Source organism: Saccostrea cucullata, unplaced genomic scaffold (genome assembly GCF_032062105.1).
Source record: "Saccostrea cucullata isolate Sc308-1 unplaced genomic scaffold, CSIRO_AGI_Scuc_v1 ctg2680, whole genome shotgun sequence".
NCBI lineage: Eukaryota > Metazoa > Mollusca > Bivalvia > Ostreida > Ostreidae > Saccostrea > Saccostrea cuccullata.
The window spans coordinates 52821-73731 of NW_026920978.1; the positions used below are offsets into that span (position 1 = coordinate 52821).

General features: G+C 35.2%; 2 protein-coding genes across 2 annotated transcripts in view; one reads left to right on the top strand and one right to left on the bottom strand.

Moving 5' to 3' along the window:
* LOC134258902 (hsc70-interacting protein-like) overlaps nt 1–20911 on the bottom strand; it is a 66657-nt gene that overhangs the window by 7380 nt on the left and 38366 nt on the right. The window lies entirely within an intron of this gene.
* LOC134258895 (uncharacterized) lies at nt 12283–15753 on the top strand. The gene is made up of 7 exons (XM_062741493.1): nt 12283–12547; nt 12661–12931; nt 13229–13789; nt 13870–13961; nt 14480–14720; nt 14813–14866; nt 14964–15753. Exons 1-7 carry the CDS (start codon nt 12302–12304, stop codon nt 15674–15676), a joined length of 2178 nt encoding a protein of 725 aa, XP_062597477.1. The 5' UTR covers nt 12283–12301; the 3' UTR covers nt 15677–15753.

The window sequence follows — 20911 nt, forward strand, 5'->3', positions numbered from 1 at the left end:
GATTTAATTAAATGTTTGCATAAGTTATAATCTTTTTTAGTTTCAGTTTCAGTTTCTTTATTTCTTTAAGCCAACTGGCTCATCAGAGAATATAAACATGATAATAATACGGAAAAAAACATACAGAGAGACCCTTACCAAAATAAAATGTTTGCTGCAAGTTTGCGGCAAGCTTGCAGCAAGTTTGCTGCAAACAAATCTATGTACCAGAACAGTGTGCCAAAAGTGTGCAGTAAATGCTGCTAGCAGCACACAGTATGTCACTTGCGGTTCAGAGTGTGCTGCTAGGGGCACATATGTATTTCTAGCGGCACATTAAATGATCTGATGCACATATGTGCCAGAAGTATGCCACAATTTTTCCTTAGATGCCTTTTATTTAGTGTGCCGGAAGTATACCAGAAATGTTTCTTTTAACTATCAAAATCATTGTGTGCCAAAAGTGTGCCATAAAGATTTAGGAACGACTTGTCTGTTACGTTACAGACCTTTCTAGGAACGGCTTATCAGTGTAGATCCGGTTTATTCACAGCAGTTCTATTAACCACCCTAATCTTTTAAATAGTAGTAAATTTGTTTAGTTAATTCATCCTGTTTAATTATAAATGATTTTTGAATTATTATATTCTACAACAACAAAGAATTCCTTTTTTCATCAAATTTACACATTCTGCTGATTAGGTCTTTAAAAAATACAAAACCATCTAGGTACATGTAACTAGGGGGTTATAAGTAACAGCATATTTACATCTGAAGTTTGCGCCAATTTTAAAACACCGGGGTCATGGCAGGAACGAAGAGAAAGGAGAAAACAGCAACATAGACTGTGAATGAAGAGAAAATGTGAGTATTTTGAAATAAATTGTATAACACTGATGTCTTTTTTACATAGAAATAAGACTTGACTGTATTTGCTGAGCCAATTAGAATTTTTAAGGTCCTTGTTCATAACATTAATTGGGTTGGTAGATCTACAGTATGTTTTTATTTTTGTTCTATCCAGATGGATTTATGATGAATCAGTAAACCCTCCACTAAGAATAGACCAAGCACGCATTTATCTGCAGGAAAGGATTCTGCTAACTAAGAGCATGGACTAAAAGTAAGTAATCACAATTAATAATTGGGTCCATATTTAAATGTTTATGTCATATAAAATACACTTAACATTATATAATTTGTCAGAGAAGCATGTAGTTTTTTTTTTAAAACGAAGTGTTGTTTTTGAATCCTTGTGTGTTGATCAATCTATCCTGAAATGCCATTGATGATTTTAATGCACACAAAAGATACAAATGTGGGATCTCTTAGGTCAAAATTAGGTTAAATTCATTGCTTAAATAACTATTGGTTTCAATGACTGCAATGCGAGTAATTTCTCTCTATCTTTTTAATAGATACTTGCATAATGTTGGAAAGGAAGGCCCTCCCCCCTAATCATGAGAAGTTAGAGAAATGTCAGAGTGAACTTGAAGTACCAAGAAAGTAGTTAATAAAAAATTCCTATCAAATGTGTCGCCGGCATGTTTAGAGTGTCTGCTCTCGAGTCACGAAGTACGGAGTTGATCCTTACGTTGCAGGTTTTGAATCCCACTGTGGGACATGGAGACCGGTCCTTCGGATGAGAATGTATAAACTGAGGTCCCTTGTTGCAGTAGGTGATGATCAAAAAAGATCCTCCCTGCTCAATGGCCCTGAGTGCCAATTAATGTAGTATAGGACAAAATTTGCAGTTCTCCCCCGGCAAATGGTGGCATCTCCATATGAGTGAAAAATTCTCAAGAGGGACGTTAAACAATATACAATCAATCAATCAATGGCAAATGCAACAGATGAGGACACTCTTTCAACATGACATAGATTCATCAAGGGAATTATGTTGTTGTTTTTAAAAGTGATAGAATCAAGACACTGGACTAAATGGTCACCTTTTGCTGTGTAAATGATATTGTGAGATTTAAGTGTCCTCTGACCAAATTAGACAAGTTTCCATTTATTCTACTTTATTTCTTTAATATATTTAGTAAAAATTTGTCGGGGGGGGGGGGGGGGGGGGGGGGGATTGAAAGTGTCTGCCTGTCACAAATGGACATTGATTTCAAGTGGCAGATAAAAAAATTTTGATTGTATTATATATGCATTATACTAGAATAAGAATTGTTTACTTAGCATAGCTTATTTTAAATTTGAATAAGTTCTGATAATGCAGGTGTTTGTATATTATTTTTTCCCCATCATGTTCTTTCTTCAGTTTATTGAATCAAAAACGTTGAGGATGAGTAAGTCAGAATTTGTCAAAATACTTTATACTGTTTTTATTCATATTGTGCAGCACTATTACATTGATATGTGCAGTTGAAATTCATTGTAAGAGGTGAATCATTTCTTTGATGTAAAATGTTATGTGATTGTTGTTGAACTTCAAATCCTCTATTCATTTTGCATAATGACCAATGTAAATTTGTGCCATTGTATTACTCAAAGGTTGTGAATTTATTTTTTTAATCTGTTTCGTTCTCTATCTGATGTATACAGTGTAACTGTTCAATCAACAGATTTTGATCTCGTACTGTGCAAGTCTTTTTTTTAAACATTGATATTATAGTTAGTGTTATATATACATGTACCTTTTTACCTTGAAATTTTCATAAATAATTTTCAAAATGGCTTGAATGTCCTTTTTTTAAAGTACATGTATTACATGTTGCTGTCATTTTTAATCATGTTCTTTTCAAATTAATTTGTTTAAGTAAAGTATGTTAGCTTAAGGAATTGTGTATGCCAGAAATGTGCCACAAGTGTTTGCCACAAATTTGCAGTTAACTATATGCCAGAAATGTGCCGCAAGTGTGTGCCACAAACTTGCAGTTAACTATATGCCAGAAATGTGCCGCAAGTGTGTGCCACAAACTTGCAGCTAAATGCATAATGTAAGGATTTGAAATGTTTGCCGCAAATGTGCCAGAACTTTGCCGCAAATATGCCGCAAACTGTGTGCCAGAAAAAAATTTGCATACGAAAAATCTATTTGCGGCAAGTTTGCCGCAAATATTTGCCGCAAGGTTGCGGCAACTTTGCAGTAAATTTGCTGCAACTATGTGCCAGAAGGCTTTTATTTTGGTAAGGGGAGTGAACGTAAAAACACATACATGAAAATTATACTATACCTCAATTTTATTTTTTCTTAACATTGTTGCAGCTTTCAAAAATTTACCCAAATTTAAGAGATCTTTAATATTATTGGAACTACATAGCACATATATTATTCTGGGTATTGCATTCTCAGTCTTTTGTCTTATAACAACAAAATTATTCCAGATACTTTACTTCCTGTTTCGCTTTCGTTTTAAACGGGAGAATTAATAATTTTATTCTAAGGATGACTGGAAAATAGATATCTCTTTCATTAAACGAGATATCTCTTTAGCTTAGAAAGATATCTCTTTTTGAAAATCTAAAGAGATATCTCTCTAATTAAGAAGGATATCTCTGTTAACCTTGTTAGGGTTAGGGTTATCCACTCTAACTTTAAGAGATATCGCTCTCGCTTAAAAAGACATATCTCTATAGCTTATAAAGATATTTCTTTAAGTAAAAGAGATGTCTCTCTTACAAAAAAAGATATTTCTTTTGTTAAAAGATATCTCTCTAATGTATAAAGGTATCTCTATTAGCCAAAAAGATATCTCTATAAGCTAAAGATGTAACGTGTTGAGGGGTCGTACCTGGTTGATTCCAGGATCTCGGGAAAGATTGATATTTACAATAAATGATTTTCCTCTCAAAAATAATTGGATAAAATGATTGGCCTGCAAATATAAACAAACATGGCCCTTCTCTTACTTAGGGTAAAATAACACTTGGATGTCGGGCTTATAGTTTCAACAAGAGATGAGGTTCACAATTGCACCGGACAGACACCAGTTATGCCTTATTCAGGCTCGTAGTGTCTGTCACGATGTTAAGTCTAACCTACTACTAGTGGTCAGCCTCTGATAACAAAGGATACTGAATTGTCCTTATTCAGGATGTACAGTTATCCCATGCTACCAATTTATTGTGGCAAGCCTTCGCTGATAGGCAATCCACCTAGCATTGTCAAATAATTGTGGTAAGCCTTAGTAGCACTAGGCCACACACCCAACTAATCATGTCGCTGAAACATGCCTCTTCTCCCGTCTGGAAATCGGACTAAAATGAATTCCGCAGCCTAGCTACGCTCTCTTATATAGCGTTGTTTTACATCATGTGATCTGCTTCACCCAATCACAGATCCTCAAAGACCGATTTGCATAATTGGAATACGCAAACCCATTAATTGTTACAAAGAGATATCTCTCTATGCTAGAGAGATATCTTTCTTATTGAATGAAAATTTTTATATCATGAATATAGTAAAAGGGCTTGTCATACAAATATCATGCATGTCAAAACAAATTAAATTTAAATTAAAGGTATAATATAATATATGTATTAGTTCAGTAAGATAATTTTTAAATGATAACATGTGTAAAATATTTTTAAAAATTGTTTTAAACTAAGTATTAATTGTTGTTTATTATGTTTCAACTTCATTGCCATTCCTTATCAGATAACTGCCAATTTATGGTTATACGAAAAGAGTCTACAATAGGTACTCCCCGACTTTAGATATGGAAGATGACCATAAAAATGACCACTATTTCAGCTTTGAATCTCGTGTGCTTTCCTACTATAGATGCTTTTTATGCGCCCGAATCGATACATTCGGGGCGAATATTGTTTTTGTCCTGTCTATCTGTTTGTCTGTTTATCTGTCTGTTGTCAACTTGAACCTTTCGACATATCTTTTGAACCATGAGAGATAGAGACTTCATATTTCGTATGCATACTCCGCTAATTTTAATTCTTTTAAATGACACCAAGGTCAATGACCTTGTGACCTTGACCTATATGCTAAAAATAGCATTTTTGAACTTCTGCCATTACTTTTGAACAATAGGAGATGGAGACTATATATTTTGTATGCATGCTCCACTAATTATGTTCTTTCAAATGACACTAAAGTCAATAACCTTGTGGCCTTGACTGTGACTTATATGCTAAAAATAGCTTTTTCGAACTTTGTTGCCGCCGGGCGCATAGTGTTTCACAAACAGATCTTGTTAAATTGTGAAATTACCTTTTGAAATTGAGGCCGATTTAATGTTTTGCTTCAATTAAGAACTAAATACGTTTATAAACTTCAATGGAAATTGAAGTGGGTCGGTCACGTGATCCAATCCTGTGAAGGCCGAAGGCCTTCTCAGAAGATTTGATCACGTACCGACCCACTTCAATTCCTATTGAAGTTTAAAAACCTGTTATTTATTACTTATATATACATTTGAGACAGACGATTGAATACTTTCGAATATAAATTATTGCACTAACCGTCCGTCGTAGATTTTTAAAAATGACGCAAGGTGTAAATCGGCTTGAATGGCGGTTCCGCTTCGAAATCAGTAGCCTAAGGATTTTATTTCTAAGGGAATATTTTGTTAAAGGCTACGTGTGATCAGTAATAGTGAACAAACTGTTGACTGGGAATATTTCTATTCGTGAAAATTGATAATTGATGCTGAAAAGACACAAGAAACACGTCCGAAGATCGATGATAAAAAGTTGGAGAAATTTTGGTCGCCAGAAAAGGATGGATGATCCGATGGATGGAAACACTTGACAGTGCCAGTTAATTTGCAATCAAGTATTTAAGATCAAAAACATTTAACCTACGATATCAATAACTAAAGGCATATTCATGATGTAAACAAAACACAGGGACACTAGCGAAAGCTTACATTGAACTACGACAGCGCCGAGGTGGTTGTCAGCTGTTCGTGGCGTGATTGCAATGCTAAAATCAAAGTACTCAGAAGTACAGAGGGCCGGGCTCATTTACAGAGAAGAATGAATTTCTTACATGAATCACGTTTATATTCTGATGAACAAACTATTTTTAAAACTATCAATATAAATTATAAGACACTGCTAGTGAGTTTTTCAATCCTAATACCACGGTCCGATTTTGTCAGAATCAGAATTAATCTGGTACCGCAGCTGAATGTAAACAAACAGGCCAGTCTGGTTCCTTCTCCTGCTTTACCTCGTATGTGTAGAGAACTACGATAACACTGATTATCAAAAATCCTTACGCTAATGAACTGTGTTCTTTGACTTAGGACTGAAGTTTTCAAAATCATTACTACTATAAATTGTTTATTTATATAGATAAAACTTCGTTTTATTTGTGTTGCTTTATTTAGCGTTTGCATTATCTCAAAAGCGGTTGAGAGTAAGAACTATATTTTTGCACGTAACTTTAAAATGGCGACTATGGGGTTGACTTCCTGCCTTGAACAGGATGACATAAGCCGGCAATTGCTCTTTGAGCAATAAGCCAGGCTAATGATATTTTCCAACATATTTACACATTTATCGTGAGTAGAATTTGATGAAAAAATTATAGTTTACCATGAAGATTTAACCAGAAGTCTACCAAAAAATAAGGATAAACGTTAGAGACTGTACAGCTGAAAAAAAGTGACATAAAACTTGTAAACAAAAGCTATTTTCTATCGGTATATTCTCCATGAATAAGTCGCCCGCGTGGCACAGTGGTTAGAGCGTCTGCTCTAGAGTCGCGAAGTAAGGAGTCAATCCTTACGTCGCGGGTTCGAATCCCACTGTGGGACGTGGAGGCCAGTCCTTCGGATGAGACCGTATAAACCGAGGTCCCGTGTCGCAGTAGGTGCTGGCACGAAAAAGACCCCTCACTGCTCAATGGCCCTAAGTGCCGAGTATAGGACAAAATTTGCAGCTCTCCACCGGCAAGTGGTGGCGTCTCCATTTGAGTGAAAAATTCTGGAGAGGAACGTTAAACAATATACAATCAATCAATCAATCTCCATGAATAACACAGGTTAAATCGATAGCCAAAAACTGTATGAAATACTTCTAAACGTTGTAAATAAAATAATTATTATTTTACTTTCATATTTTGTTCATTTTTATTAGGTCACGAATTGACCTCTGACCTTAGACAAACTTCATACAGAATTGAAGATATTTGTTCTCCATATGTTTATATAATAGAGAGATACCACAAATGTATATATTTTAACTTGTTGATATATTGTCATTATAGCCATTATATGCTAGCAAAATCATACAGTGCAGAGAAACTATGTAATTTTGTGCTTTACAAATTGATAAAATAATAATAAATCAAAGTACTGAAAGTACTGAAAAGCGGTTAGCATGCTTTCACCTTATATGTACTGAAAAAAGTGCATGAAATGATATTTAAGTATGCATATGTTTGTCCAATGCCATCAGAGAAAAAAAAAGACACTCTGTTTTTGTAATACTTTACTTAATAGTAAAACCAATAACATTCCAAACTGATGTCACAGATGGATGCAATCTAATTAAAATCAGATGTTCCGAATCCGCTACTGCTTCTCAAACATCTAATAACATCCTATTTGGGGTCATGTAAGAGTGAATCTTCGATTAGCCAAAGAAAATGGTTCCTCCGAAATCTTGGCTTATAGTTCAGATGGGTTTCTTGTTTTCACCACCGAACCAAAACACCCGAGGAGTTTTGTAGTAAACAAAATATGCATTGCAAAAGCTGTGTTATGTATGACGTGTGGGGTATCTTGTATAGTTTGCGCTCTTTCGTTTGCATTATTCACGTTCAGATGCCAGACTGCAGACTATACATGAAATTTATTCCAAAATTACTTTAATTCAACGTAAGACAGTATCAATAATGATGATATGTAGCCGTGGAATTAATTTGAGAATTGTTTACCGAGGCTTGAATCTACATAGCCAAAGTGTTTGTGTTTACTAGTACATGTATTCATAATCGAAAGGTCGCTCTGATGTGACCCTGAATGGGATGTTAGATGTATGAGAAGCGGTAGCGGATTTGGAACATTTAAATAAATTTTAATTAGATTGAAATACATGTTTCAAAATTCAAACATGAGATTTCTTCAGTTTATAAGACAGGACGTGCATTTTTAAAACTTCTCTCTTGGTGGCATCCAATCGTTCTCTGGATGAAAACAATTATGTTGATGTTGAAAATTTAATTGTCTTTCATGCTCTATTGAATCTGAAATTAGGTAATTGTAAAGCCTACTATAGCAAACAACTATTAGTAAAAAAATGACAAGTTAAATTCTTTAGATTAATGGATTTGGAGTAGTGTAGATCTACAGCTGGCTAGTTAGAGAAAAAAGGATCTCTGAGCAGAGACTTTGTAAATGAATTGATATCAGAGAGCTCCAGATGTGTAGGCTCACTGCGGGTGTAACCGGTCAACGAGGGATGCTTACTTCTTCTAGGCAACGGATCCCACCTCTTGAACTTTCAGGAGTCAGTTTTTCTTCTTAAATCGATCATTGATCATTCTGTATTTTGATACAGATACTTCCGTTTAGAAATATTATGAACTACTACTTCTACGGGAAGACTGGCGAGTAAACACGATTATCAAGCTTTATGAAATGTACTTTATTGACTTTTCAAACAAGCGAATGTTTGAATAAAGTAAATGGTATATGAGAATCATTTAAAAGAAGTCTTGCACAATATGTCTAGATAAGGACATATAATGTGTATTTGCCATATACTCTTCATGCAATATTGTTCTCAAATAAAACATGTGAAAAGGAAAGTTGTCTAATCAATCAATACTAGTATTTAAAAATTCAAATGTACACTAAAAGTCAGTGTAACTTAAGAAGTTATCAGTGTCATTTTCTTCAATATGTCGGTTAAACAATATACACTGATTTTTTTTCTATCAATGTGCGTCTAAACACCTGTATTTTAATTTAATTCTTCTCAAACGCTCAAAATAATAATCGACAACTTGGATAAATTCAAATTTAAAAAGTATTTTCACAGCTAATAATACATTCCCTAGGAATTGATCAAATTTTCAAAACTTATAAATAAGCATTAGTATATGTTTTAAATTTTTGCTAATTGCCAAGATTTTTCATACCTCACTCTTCTGTGAATAATAATGTCGGTTGATTTTTAGAAGAGGATCACAATGCCGATTAAGATTAATATATATTTATCCATTTTTTTTTCAAAATTAATTTTACTACTTTAAGTGCCCCATTATTTTTTTTCAAAACTAAAAGTAAGTGATCCCTTATGATCGTTTGTAATATATTATCAAAGACGGGGTAGAGAAGTTGCCCCTGGAAGCAGAGCTTTTATAATCTGTTTATTAGACAGAGAAGAAAAGAGAAGAAAACAAACGTTTCATTGTGGAGGTAATCCTATTGTTTCCATAAAAACGTTACAAAAAGTGTAAACCTTACAGATGTATTCGGTGTTTTTATAACAGCGTTTTTCAGGTATTACTTAACTTAATAAATGGTGTTTCTTAATACTTTGGCAAGGAAAATCAAACTCGATCGAGAGATTTGCTGATGTTTTTGCAGTCTGTAATAACCTTCAACCTGCTGTACATGTATAATTAACCGTATCGTTCAACTTTCAAAAATAAACTAACAGTTGCTATAAATCGCGATCGCACGATGTACATGATTCTCAGTTCTTTGAAGTTATTGTTCTAAGTATTGTCAATGCTTTGGTAAATACATAAATAAGAATTCGATATAATCGTTATAATAGCCACTCTTCATACACAGCATATTGTCAATCTCTCACCAGGGGGCGTATTACGCCAACAGTATACAAATCATAGGAAGCGCAAAGTTTTGGTTGCAGAAGGATAAGGTTACGTGCCATAAAGCGATGTCGATAGGTAGCGCCTTATGGAAGTTTCCGATTTTTTGGAGCCCATGCCATAAAGCGGTTAGCTAGCTAACCGCTTAAAAAGTACAGAAATTGTGAGTGACCAAAGCATAAGTAGTTTATATAAAGTACATTATATTAATGGAAATAACAACATAAGTTAGTTTTTAAACCATGTGATGTTACATGTGAAACACAACTTTTTGATAAGCTTCTTCGAATTCCGGACACAGTTATCATGTACCATTGATTAAGAAATATTATAAGTGGTGATCAGACAAGGAGAATAGATCTAGGGAGTCCCCTTCTCCCTACCTTAAACGACATAAGTGTTCCCATATATTAAAATAATATAGTTAAAAGATACGTTTAGCTGATATGCTTGGCAATCGAAGTAAAATAACTAAAATTTATTATAATTAGCAACATCAACCTCTTACAGTACACTTAATTATGAAAAAAAAATTAATAGAGGGTTATGTAGTCTTAAACTCCAGTTCAAATATATATACACTAGTAATTGTAAATACAAAGTCTCAGGGTTTTACAGATCCTTGGATCAGGGGTACTACATACATTGTACTTGAATAGACATTCCTTGATCCATCTAATCCTGACTTACAATGTCCTTTCTAGGAATGGTAACCAGATGCCAGAGGACAATGGTTGACTTGCATCTGAATAACTGTTGAATAAAAGCGTTTCTTATTTAGAACAGGATGTGTTTGTAAAACACTGAGGCCCCCGTATGGTAGCTTGTAAAATATATAGAGGCCTTAGCAACATCTGCTCAAATACTTTGGTCAGGGTTAATTTTTTGGAATGTATGTCAAACTTCAAGGTCAAGACGTTGTTGGGTCTAAAGGAATGTCTTGTCACAAGGATAATATTACAACAAAAACGTGTTACAATCTTAAAAGTGCATTAGAAGTTTAAAAGTATTCAAGGTCAGAATAATGGAAATTTAAATTCAAAGTGAAATCTAAAGTAATTATTGCAAATTTCGAAGGAGTTACAAATATGGAGATGTAAATCTACAAACGTAAACCTAGTATGAAATGAACGGCCGGGATATACAAGATTTCAATGGAAAGCTGAATCTTGACTGTCTTGGTTGCATTTCATACGGGTGAGATAATTTTCTAGACTTGCGCGGTTTTTGTCAAATTATTAAGATTTTCACATGGCTTAATTTATTTACAGGTTACATTTTTTTTTTATATTGGAACTAATAATGTTTAGAATAATGTTTAGTATATTGTAAGAAATTATTTATTGTAGTCATATTGATTACAAATAGATTGTTTAATTGAATAAAGAGCGGAAAGCTGAATCTTGACTGTCTTGGTTGCATTTCATACAGGTTGGGTAACATCCCACTCCCCAACACATGTTGGCCGCTCAGGTTCGGAAAGGTCCTTTGGAAATAAAATGTCAAGGAAATAGATAATAAACGGATAGTTAAGTTGAATCGACCCGGTACCTCCACAAGCCAAGCGAGTTCAGAAAGAATTATATAAGAAAGATGAAGAGCTAGAATGATTCATCCCGTTACCTCTTCACGAATTCCAGAGAATGAGATCAATCTGTTTATGAATAATTTTACCTCTTCACGAGTTCCAGTGAATGAGATTAACTTGATTATGAAAAGCGAGCAATTAACTTTGTTTATTTTTATGAAAACAACATCATTATTTGAAGCCTAAGTTTGAAGTCCTAACTGTTCACGAGTCATTGCCAATGTCAAAGTTTTAGAAAGTAGGTCGATACCAAGGCTTAGGTCAAAGGGTCAAGGTTGTTGGTATCCAATGGAAGTCGTATCACAAGGATTACATATGGAAGAAAGAAAGCCCTAGCACCCACTGTTCAAAAGATATGATCAAGGTTAAGGTTGGGTACAATTTTGCAAAACTGGGTCAAACTCCAGGGTCAAGGTTAAAGGGTCAAATTTCATGTAACCAGAAAAGGACTTATCACAAGGAATATCCATGTAAAATAAGAAAGCCATAGTCTCAACCAATCAAAAGTTATGGGTATGGTTTAAGTTTTTGCGGATAAGCAGGGTAAAAACTATATAACGACGAATCTTTGATGACGGGGGCATAAAACCAATTTTTCCTACCGCTTTAAAGATTTCGTTAAAAAGAAAGATTTTCGAATTTTTTATTTTCCTGTATTTTTTTCACTTGTAGGTATAGACAGATCTATATTTGTATCAGTTCATGATTTGGGATTACCAAAAACCAGGAACAATATTTTTCTGAGTAAATCTTTTTTTTATCATTTTCTGATAAGATTCAATATTATAGGAAGGACAAACAACAGGATTTAAGATAAACTGGAGTGTTAGCTGTCATTGATTCCGAAAAACTATCTGGTTCTCACAAACTATGTGACAACAGAACAATTTCAACGACTTCATATTTATTCTCTCATAAAAAGGTTGACCAGGATGATACCTGCGATAGATAGGAGGACCAGTCGCTGAACAATGTCGGGTGTGCTCGGGTCTCTCTGTATATTGGCAGCCATTGCAGGCTGTTTGGGTATCGACCTAACCCTACAACCGGGAGGCTTTGGATCAGGTGTTGTTGAGTCGGTAGTCAGTCGCATCAGAGAATCGTGTCTTTTTGCAGACGACAAGCGTTTTCTCCGCCGTCTGGCTTATGTACAGTCGAGAGATGGAACAGACCCCAAAACGTACGGCAGAAGTAACTACCATGGAGGAATATGGCAGGTTAGTCGAACTGATTAACTTTACGCAATCAGCACATTCTTTTAATTGAGCTATGTTTCTTCACTTGAGCTTTGGTGGATAAATCCTTCACTAACATATTTTCTTTCTTGCAGGTAGATGAAAGCAAATTTCGGCAAACACAAACTTCTTCATCTCTGCAAGCTCAGAGAAATATCATTCTGAACAAATTCGGGATTGACTGGAGTAACGTCGCTTGGCAGGATCTACGTAAACCGCTATACTCTGGGATCGCTGCTGCTCTATATACCATCTTACACGGTGGAGTCAGTTGGAGGATTGAGGACCAAGCAAACACATATGAAAACTATTTTCACAGTTTCGGAGGAAACAATTTCACTGTCCAGGCACAGCTTCTTGATCAAGGTGAGATTTTAAGAGGCAGATGCAAGAACAACTTACTTCTGTATACCACTATTCTGTGCTCGTAATCTCAATCGAACACATATTTCTATGGCTTCATTTTTTCAAATACCCTTGCAAAGGGTTAATTAAAAATCTTCACTTTATCTTGAAAGATTTTTCCCACTACTGCACGATGTTTTAAAGATTCTTAATATGATTGTCCTCGTAATCATTTATGTAAACTGTCAAAGACCCCCACCCCCCATAATGTTTCTTTATTAAAGCAATTCTTACCAGTAACTTATAATTTTATTTCAGGTTGCCATGGAAACGAAGCTCTTGAGTTAGTCTTATTAGTGGACAGTTCAAACAGTTTATCACAGGATGACTTCACAAGAGCCAAATTGTTCATGAATCAAATCGTTGATTCTTTTAATATTGCCTCCGATAAAACTCGCGTCTCTGTTGTCACTTACTCCAATAACCCTCATATTGAGTTTTACTTAAATTCATACACATCTAAGTCACCCCTGAAAAGTGCCATACAAAACTTGCCTTTTCGACCTGGATCTACGAACACGGCAGGTGCTCTACAAACGGCGGTGAGTAATGTATTTACAGGCAGTCGACCTAATGCCGCAAAAGTCCTTATTGTGATCACTGATGGACAATCCAACGACATGCTAAACACACAACACGCTGCCGACAACGCCAAGAATAACGGGATAATCATGTTTTCTGTCGGAGTAGGAAGTCGTATAGACCATAGTGAACTCAACTACATGGCAACGACGCCATCTTGTACGCACGTGTTTACCGTGTCTGGGTATGACGAGATCAAAGCACTGAAAGAGGAACTTATTCAAAGTTCATGTCGAGGTAAATTTTGAATTTATTTTTTGTTTAAAAGATTTTTTTCTTGTTTTGAATAGTTGGTTATAATGATTTTTTTCTTTTAGCCCCCGTTTACATCAACAGCACCTTCAGCTGCGTCTTTGAAAAGTGTCCGCCTCTAGCTGTTTTGACCTCAACACCTGGAGTCACAATAGAGGTACGTGCTAGAGTCGGAATTGTATAATTACAGATAAAAATTATCTTTAAACATTCTTCGTGTGCATGTTAAATTCTTCTTTAATCTCTTTAGAATTAGAATTTGTGTATCTCAATATTTTTAAACGATACAGTAATCAAACCGTAGCACTATTAAAAGAAAGGTGTCAAGGCGTTTGAAGTAGGTTATTGTGACCAACTTAAATAAGCACAGTATGCTTCACCAACTTTTATTTGGAAACCCTACTTTTGGCCATAGCAGTATAATTATGCTTTTAGAAATACGGTTTAGGTCAAAAACACATTTTTCTCCAGGTCTTCTATGCGATCTGATTATAAAAGTCTGTTAAATTTGTCAAAAAGCCTTTATTAATACAAAGTGCCATGGTCCTTCTGAAGGGTAGATAAATTAGAATTTTAAGTCAATTGAATCTAGACTTCTTTCCAGTAGAATTCTGAACCAAAACAAAATTGGATTTATGTTACATAAAGTGAAGGTATTTCTTGTCTTTATTGCAGACAAATGTTACGTGTGGCAATGGCAATATTTACACGGCTTTCAACAGTCCTTACCCTGGACCGAGTTACTACCAGACTCTCAATTCCGTCTCTTCCGGAAACCCTACGTCAGTGTTTCATAACGCTTCCGGGGACCAGACGCTGTTTATTAACCTGGTTGACGCCTTAAAGAACCAGATCAGCTCCAGTGCTGGCTGTGTCATCACCATAACGCCCTACCATGGAGACCACACAGATCACAGTAAGCGGATTCATACGCACCAATCGGTATATGTCTTTATTTAAATGAAGTTGATATTATATAACAATTTAATTCATTTTTTTTTCCAATAGCCATGAAATGCTACATCGATGGGATAAAAATCGAATGCCCGGACAATTGTAAAGGTATAAATTTTTTTTAAACTTTATAACCAATGTATTTGAGAGAAAAATTTCATTTCCTCCAGACTCGCTAAAATTCCATTCTGCATTTCCATTTTAGAAAAATGGAATTTCCCAAATCCTTGCACCCCGGAAAATATTGCAGAGGGGCTCCTTCAGTTTGCACATCCCACGGATTCGACGAAATACTTGATGTGTAACCAAATCGGAAAACTTTATATCGTTCAGTGTCCACAATACGAGTCTTATTACCAGTCATGCCAACAATGTGTAGGTAACTTCACCTCCTGTGTCACAGGCAATAAAACCAATGTCGATTCCTCATCAAGTCCGTGCACACTCGCCAATTTACAAGCAGGTAAATTCTTCTTTGTTTATCCTTCTGACAACACCAAGTTCATCCACTGCGACGTCTGGGGCAAGGCCTGGGCCTTAAGTTGTCCAGGGGGAGAGATCTGGGATCAAAGTATATTAACCTGCATTCCTCTCGATTCTGTCGGACAATCGTCGACAAGCTCACCCTCCATCATCAAACCCGGTGTCTCTCATCAATATGGCGGCGATGAAGTGAATGGCTACCTCTGTTGTCCGACCTGTCCTCGTTTTTCCCCTCCTTGCACTCACTCTAAGATAAACTCTGGGAGATTGTTCCATGCGATTGCTGGAGATCGTCACCATTACATCCAATGTGACCTCACAGGACGAATGTATTGTCCAATGAGCTGCGCTCCTGAGGCGGACGGCTCGCTCGATTTCTTCAACTACCAGACGCAGACCTGCGTAGATGGGTCCCTACTTGGTGTGGTCGGATGATGTAAACTTTTAAGGCTGTATCGTGTTTATTTTTACGTAAAAAAATGAGACGCATTTTTGCTGTATCATGTTTATTTTTGATTAAATAAATAAAATGCAGTTTTGCAATGCATTAGTGTTTTGATTAGTAGTGATTAGCATAATTTTTTTCTAGCTCAAAGAAAAGGGAGCAGTGACAGTTTGTATTTTTCTGTACACTTTAACAAGCCTTTTCCCTTTTGATTTTTAACCCAATAAAATGTTTCCAAACTTAACTTTGCTCACTTCAGCAAAATGACAATCCAAAGGAATTGGTTTTGTTAACCTAAGCCACTGGCTTACGTGAGCTTCTCAGAGCTTAATTTGTCCAGTGTCAGTCCATGAACTTTTGACGTTTGAATTCTCCTGAAGATCCATGAGACCAGGTTCAATCAAAACTGGCCGCAAAGTGTGCTTGGTTAAAGGGGACCAAACCCTCATCCAAAGGCAAATACTGTGTAATTGAGAATAAGTAAAAAAAAAAAACATCTTTGAAAAACCTCCTTTTTAAAAATTACAGGGGAGAAAAAACTTCAAAAGAAACCAAAAAATTAGATCGGAAGCATAATGCTTCTTCCTTTTTTTGTCCTTTTATTTGTCTTTTAATATTCGACTTGAACTTCTGCATGGGATCCGTGAAACCAAAAAATCGAGGACTACGACCAAAATATTGTTCTGCTTATAACCTTCTAATCTAAATTAAACATTGGATTAAGGTATTTCCAGCCTCCTAGGTTCTAGGTTTCTTGCAAAAACTGTTATTAATTCAAATTCATACCAAATAGAACAATACGAGGGTCGTTCAATAAGTAATGCAAAATTTCATGTAAAAATAATGAAAGTAGTTAATAATACTGATGTACCAATGTTTATTAACATATGAAACTAGAAGTGATTTATGGTGTTTTGTAATGATTAGAATGAAACATATGGAGATAACGAATAGTATTCCAGATCAGAGGTCCATAAAACAATACAAGATACAACTGTAGGAGCAGAGCAAATACGGACCAAAGGTGGGATCAGGTGAAATGGAGGAGTGAGCATCCCCGCAGTGTGCTCTTTGTCATGATAGGGAAAAAACGGAAAAATCCTTCGTCAATTCAGTGCATAAAATTAATAATGGAATATAACAATAAATATGAATAACGTCAGTCAGCATTTGGCTCAATGATAAATTGTACTTTCTGACATGGTCATTGTATCGACCATAGAACTTACGAAATGTCTTATTCTTGTTTCATCAAACTTGTTTATCAATATTTTACCTCGTTTTAGAAATTGTTCATACGTAGAGAATGCTCTTGCTTATTGAATCAACTGAGATATATAAACTCCGTATGAAGGTGATGAAGGTATATTAATTGCTGCATATCAGCACCTAAGTCGTACAAAGTTTGATACAAGAAAATATTTTATTGCCTATTTAGATTTCCAATACCCACATATGTTACTTATTTAGTGCAGAAAGGTCACACAATGATATACACGCATTATTTACAAGATTTGTTCAATGATAAATAATTTAATTTTGTTTGTATTCTAGTCTCTTATTGGTTGATTTCCAAAAAGAAACGCAAAATATTTCTCAGTAACCTGGTTTGGTATGGGGACACACCCCCTTGACAACCAGCTGAATCACCTGTATCCATGCAATTCCCTCATTTCCAGTCCTTGGGATTCATGGAAAATTTCAGATCTAATAAATGTACCTTTAACTTCAAACAGTAGCTTCGCGGATTATAAAGCGTAAACTGACCAAAACCAGGTTATAATCGAATAATTTGGCCAAGGATTAGAGTCATTCCTTAAATATTATTCAAACGTAGGTAAAAAAAATTATATTTATTGCCATGGCTACATCTGATAAAATATTATAAAGATTAAAGGAACCAAAAACTTAAAATTTAAGTGCAGAATTGTCAACTTAATTGTACCGTAGCTCCGTAAGATGCACACTGACCCTCTATTTTTTCTGCGATTTTGAGTCATACTACAAGGGTACTTATCAAAAATATACTTCTCAAAAAATCCTTATACAACAAATTTCACGAGCGACATACCTTAAAGATGAATTTTGAAGAATTATTGTGGGTAAAAATCATATTACTTTCAGAATTTTTTAATAGACCGATGGAACATTTACGTGTGTATTCTCTAAGCCATTTGTAAGAAAATAGGATACCTAGTTGATTTTTTGTCAGAATTCACAGGCACCTGACTTTACTTATTTTTCTTTTAATAAAAAAAATTATACACATACCTAATAATTATTAGGTATGTGTATAATTTTTTTTTTATTAAAAGAAAAATAAGTAACGTCAGGTGCCTGTGTCAGAATTCTATAAAATGCTATGAGGATAAAATGTTTAGAGTCTTAACAATGTATTTTCGGTTTTCAGATATGGAAAGCCAACGGGTTCAAAATTCCAACTCTGTAATTCTTAAAATGTACACATGCAAATCTGAATTTGTAAATTGTAAATCTTAATTTCATTAATCTGTAAATTGTATTTTTTCACAATTTGTTAGTTGTAACTATTCATGCGTAATTTGACAAGTGTAAAAATGTAAATGCAAGTTTTGCCGATGCTCGCGTCTAATTCGTAGACTTACGATTTGTCAACTTGTGAAATGTAAATTGTACTTTCGTGATTTGTCAATTATGCAAGGTTGCATTATTAAGACGAAAGGGGGCGCTATATGGGTGGCAGGTTTATTCGTTGCTTAACAATTTAATCACTTCATCAATGCGTCCAGCAATGCACCAGACCTGAAGATTATTGACGCGACTGGCCCAGGATAGACAAGAGTGGAAGAAGTTTGTTGCTGCCCTACAAACCACAGGGTGTAAAGAACGACGATGATGATGATTGCTTCCTACCAGACAAAAATATAAAGAAAGGTTGATGAAATGTTTATAAATTAATTTCATATGTATTAACAGGCGTATACTCTAGTAAAAACTCCCAACAATCCTGAATAATTTTCGAGTTTAACATTATTTTTTTTAAAGCATCTTTCTGTAGTGTTACTGGCAGATTCGGTAGGAGGGGGTTGGAGCCGGTTTATAGAGGCCAGGATCGACCCCTCAGATTTTCATTAATGAATTTTATAAAGTAAAACAATCAAGAAATAACCTCAGACTCCCCCCTTTCAGGAGTTATGGACCTCTCGTTAATAAGTAGAAGAGTCATATAAATATTTGAAACAGCTTATCAACAAGAATTGTTCATTATCCCCCCCCCCCCCCCTCCCGGCACACACACACGATTTTTTTTTTTTTGCATTTGGATTAATTTTTTTTAGTGGACATGAAGCTTCCCCCTCATTTTAAAACAATATACTTGTATTGACAGCTAGACCCATTCATGTCTTTGTAAAGTACACATTAGTTTGTATATACGGAAAATTTAAATTAAAAATTATTTGAAGTGATCATATATTAAGTACCTAGTTTTTTTTCTTTTTCTTCCAAACAGATGACTATTTTTGTGTTTATAAATAATCATTAATATATTTTATAATGTTTCGTCAGATTTAAGACTAACACACTACTAGGAAGGGAGGATCCTTCTCTTTGCACCACTCTTTGAGTTTGTATACATTAATCAGATGATTTTATAGAGCCGAAGACATCCCAGACGGTATAGAGCATCTCAGTTTTGTTGGGTTACATATAGTGTATTCCATGCATCCTTATGAAACAAAATGAAGTTCAGAAAAAAGGCTTCCGTGCCTTGGGCCCTACGATCACACAAAAAGAGAACAAGTGAAAAATCTAGTCCTCATGTATGTAGCAACGTTTTTGAAAGGGGCACCGAAAATAATTGACAATTTTATCTTGAAAACCCTGGGGGAGGGTGTAGTATATGGTTCTTACTTCTTCACAAGATAATTCGATCCATAATTATAATGGGTTTTGATACTAAATTACAGTAAAACATGTTCGAGAAAAATCGGGAAGGGGGAGCCCCCCCCCTCCTATACAACGTGCCAAGTCTTTACGCTCCTTTATAATACTGAAAAAAAAACTTTCGGGTGTTATTCCCTCAGCACCTCTCCGTGTGCTGATTTAGAGGGGGGTTTGGGAATCCGGACCCCATCCCCCAAAATATTCAGTTATTAATTGTATAAACTGAAGCACATAGAAATGACTTTGAACCCCCCCCCCCCACACACACACACACGCAAACCACAACCACCAACACGAAATAAGTTATTATTATTTTTTTTCGAAGAATTTTTGGCTTGGAATATTTTGACTGAGATGCACCTCGTCCCCCTTTGGAAAAAATTCCCGAGATCCGCGCCTGCCTTCTGTACTGGTATATACGAGAAAAGTTATGTGTGTTTAGATCCCCGATCTTTTCCGTATTAAGCTTAAATCTTATTTGTAAACAGCTTAGGAGACTACTAACTTGAAGGCATGATATGCATGCAAACCACAAAACTCAGTTGGTTAAGGATCTTTTTAGCTTTGGAGCGAAATGACTTGCCACCCTTATAGCGCCCTCTTTCGTCTTAATATGCAACCTTGCATAATTTACAAATCACGAAAGTACATTTCATAAGTTGACAAATCGCAAGTCTACGAATTACACGTGATCATTGACATAACTTGCATTTACATTTTTACACTTTTCAATTTATGTTGGATAATTTACAATTAACAAATTGTGAAAGACCATATTTGACAAATTATGAAATTAAGATTTACAATTTACAAATTCAGGTTTACAAGTGTACATTTTAAGAATTACAGAGTTGGAATTTTGAACCCGTTGGCTTTCCATAATCACACACCATCGATATTTTGTGGTGCACACAAATTTCAATCGACAAGATTATAACTTATACTTTAATTCTCTCTCCCTTCCACTTTCTCTCTCGAATTATTGAATTAATCTGAAAACTATACAGCGTAGGACGCAAGCTTCACTTCAAGTCGTAGCGGCTAACCCAGCAGCTAGGTGTTAGATATCTATCTCTAATGAACGGACAGGACCTAGCCGCTAAGTGTTGAAGTTTGGATAAAAATATATCAATAAAAACTTATTTTTGGGACAATAAAAAGTTTATTTCAAGCGCAAATATATATGTAAATTTACATTTAATTCACTAAGGTGTAGAAACTAGCCGTCCTTTTTGTTCAATCCTTATGTACTGCGAACTTGTAACTAAGGAGGCCAACTTGGATTTGGGACTTAGCACTAA

Bases quoted from the DNA above. Each gene is read 5' to 3' on its own strand.
- LOC134258895 (XM_062741493.1), top strand. From the start codon at position 12,302: ATGTCGGGTGTGCTCGGGTCTCTCTGTATATTGGCAGCCATTGCAGGC. The intron at 12,548-12,660 runs GTTAGTCGAACT...TCTTTCTTGCAG, and splicing joins ACCATGGAGGAATATGGCAG to GTAGATGAAAGCAAATTTCG. The intron at 14,721-14,812 runs GTAAGCGGATTC...TTTTTCCAATAG, and splicing joins TGGAGACCACACAGATCACA to CCATGAAATGCTACATCGAT.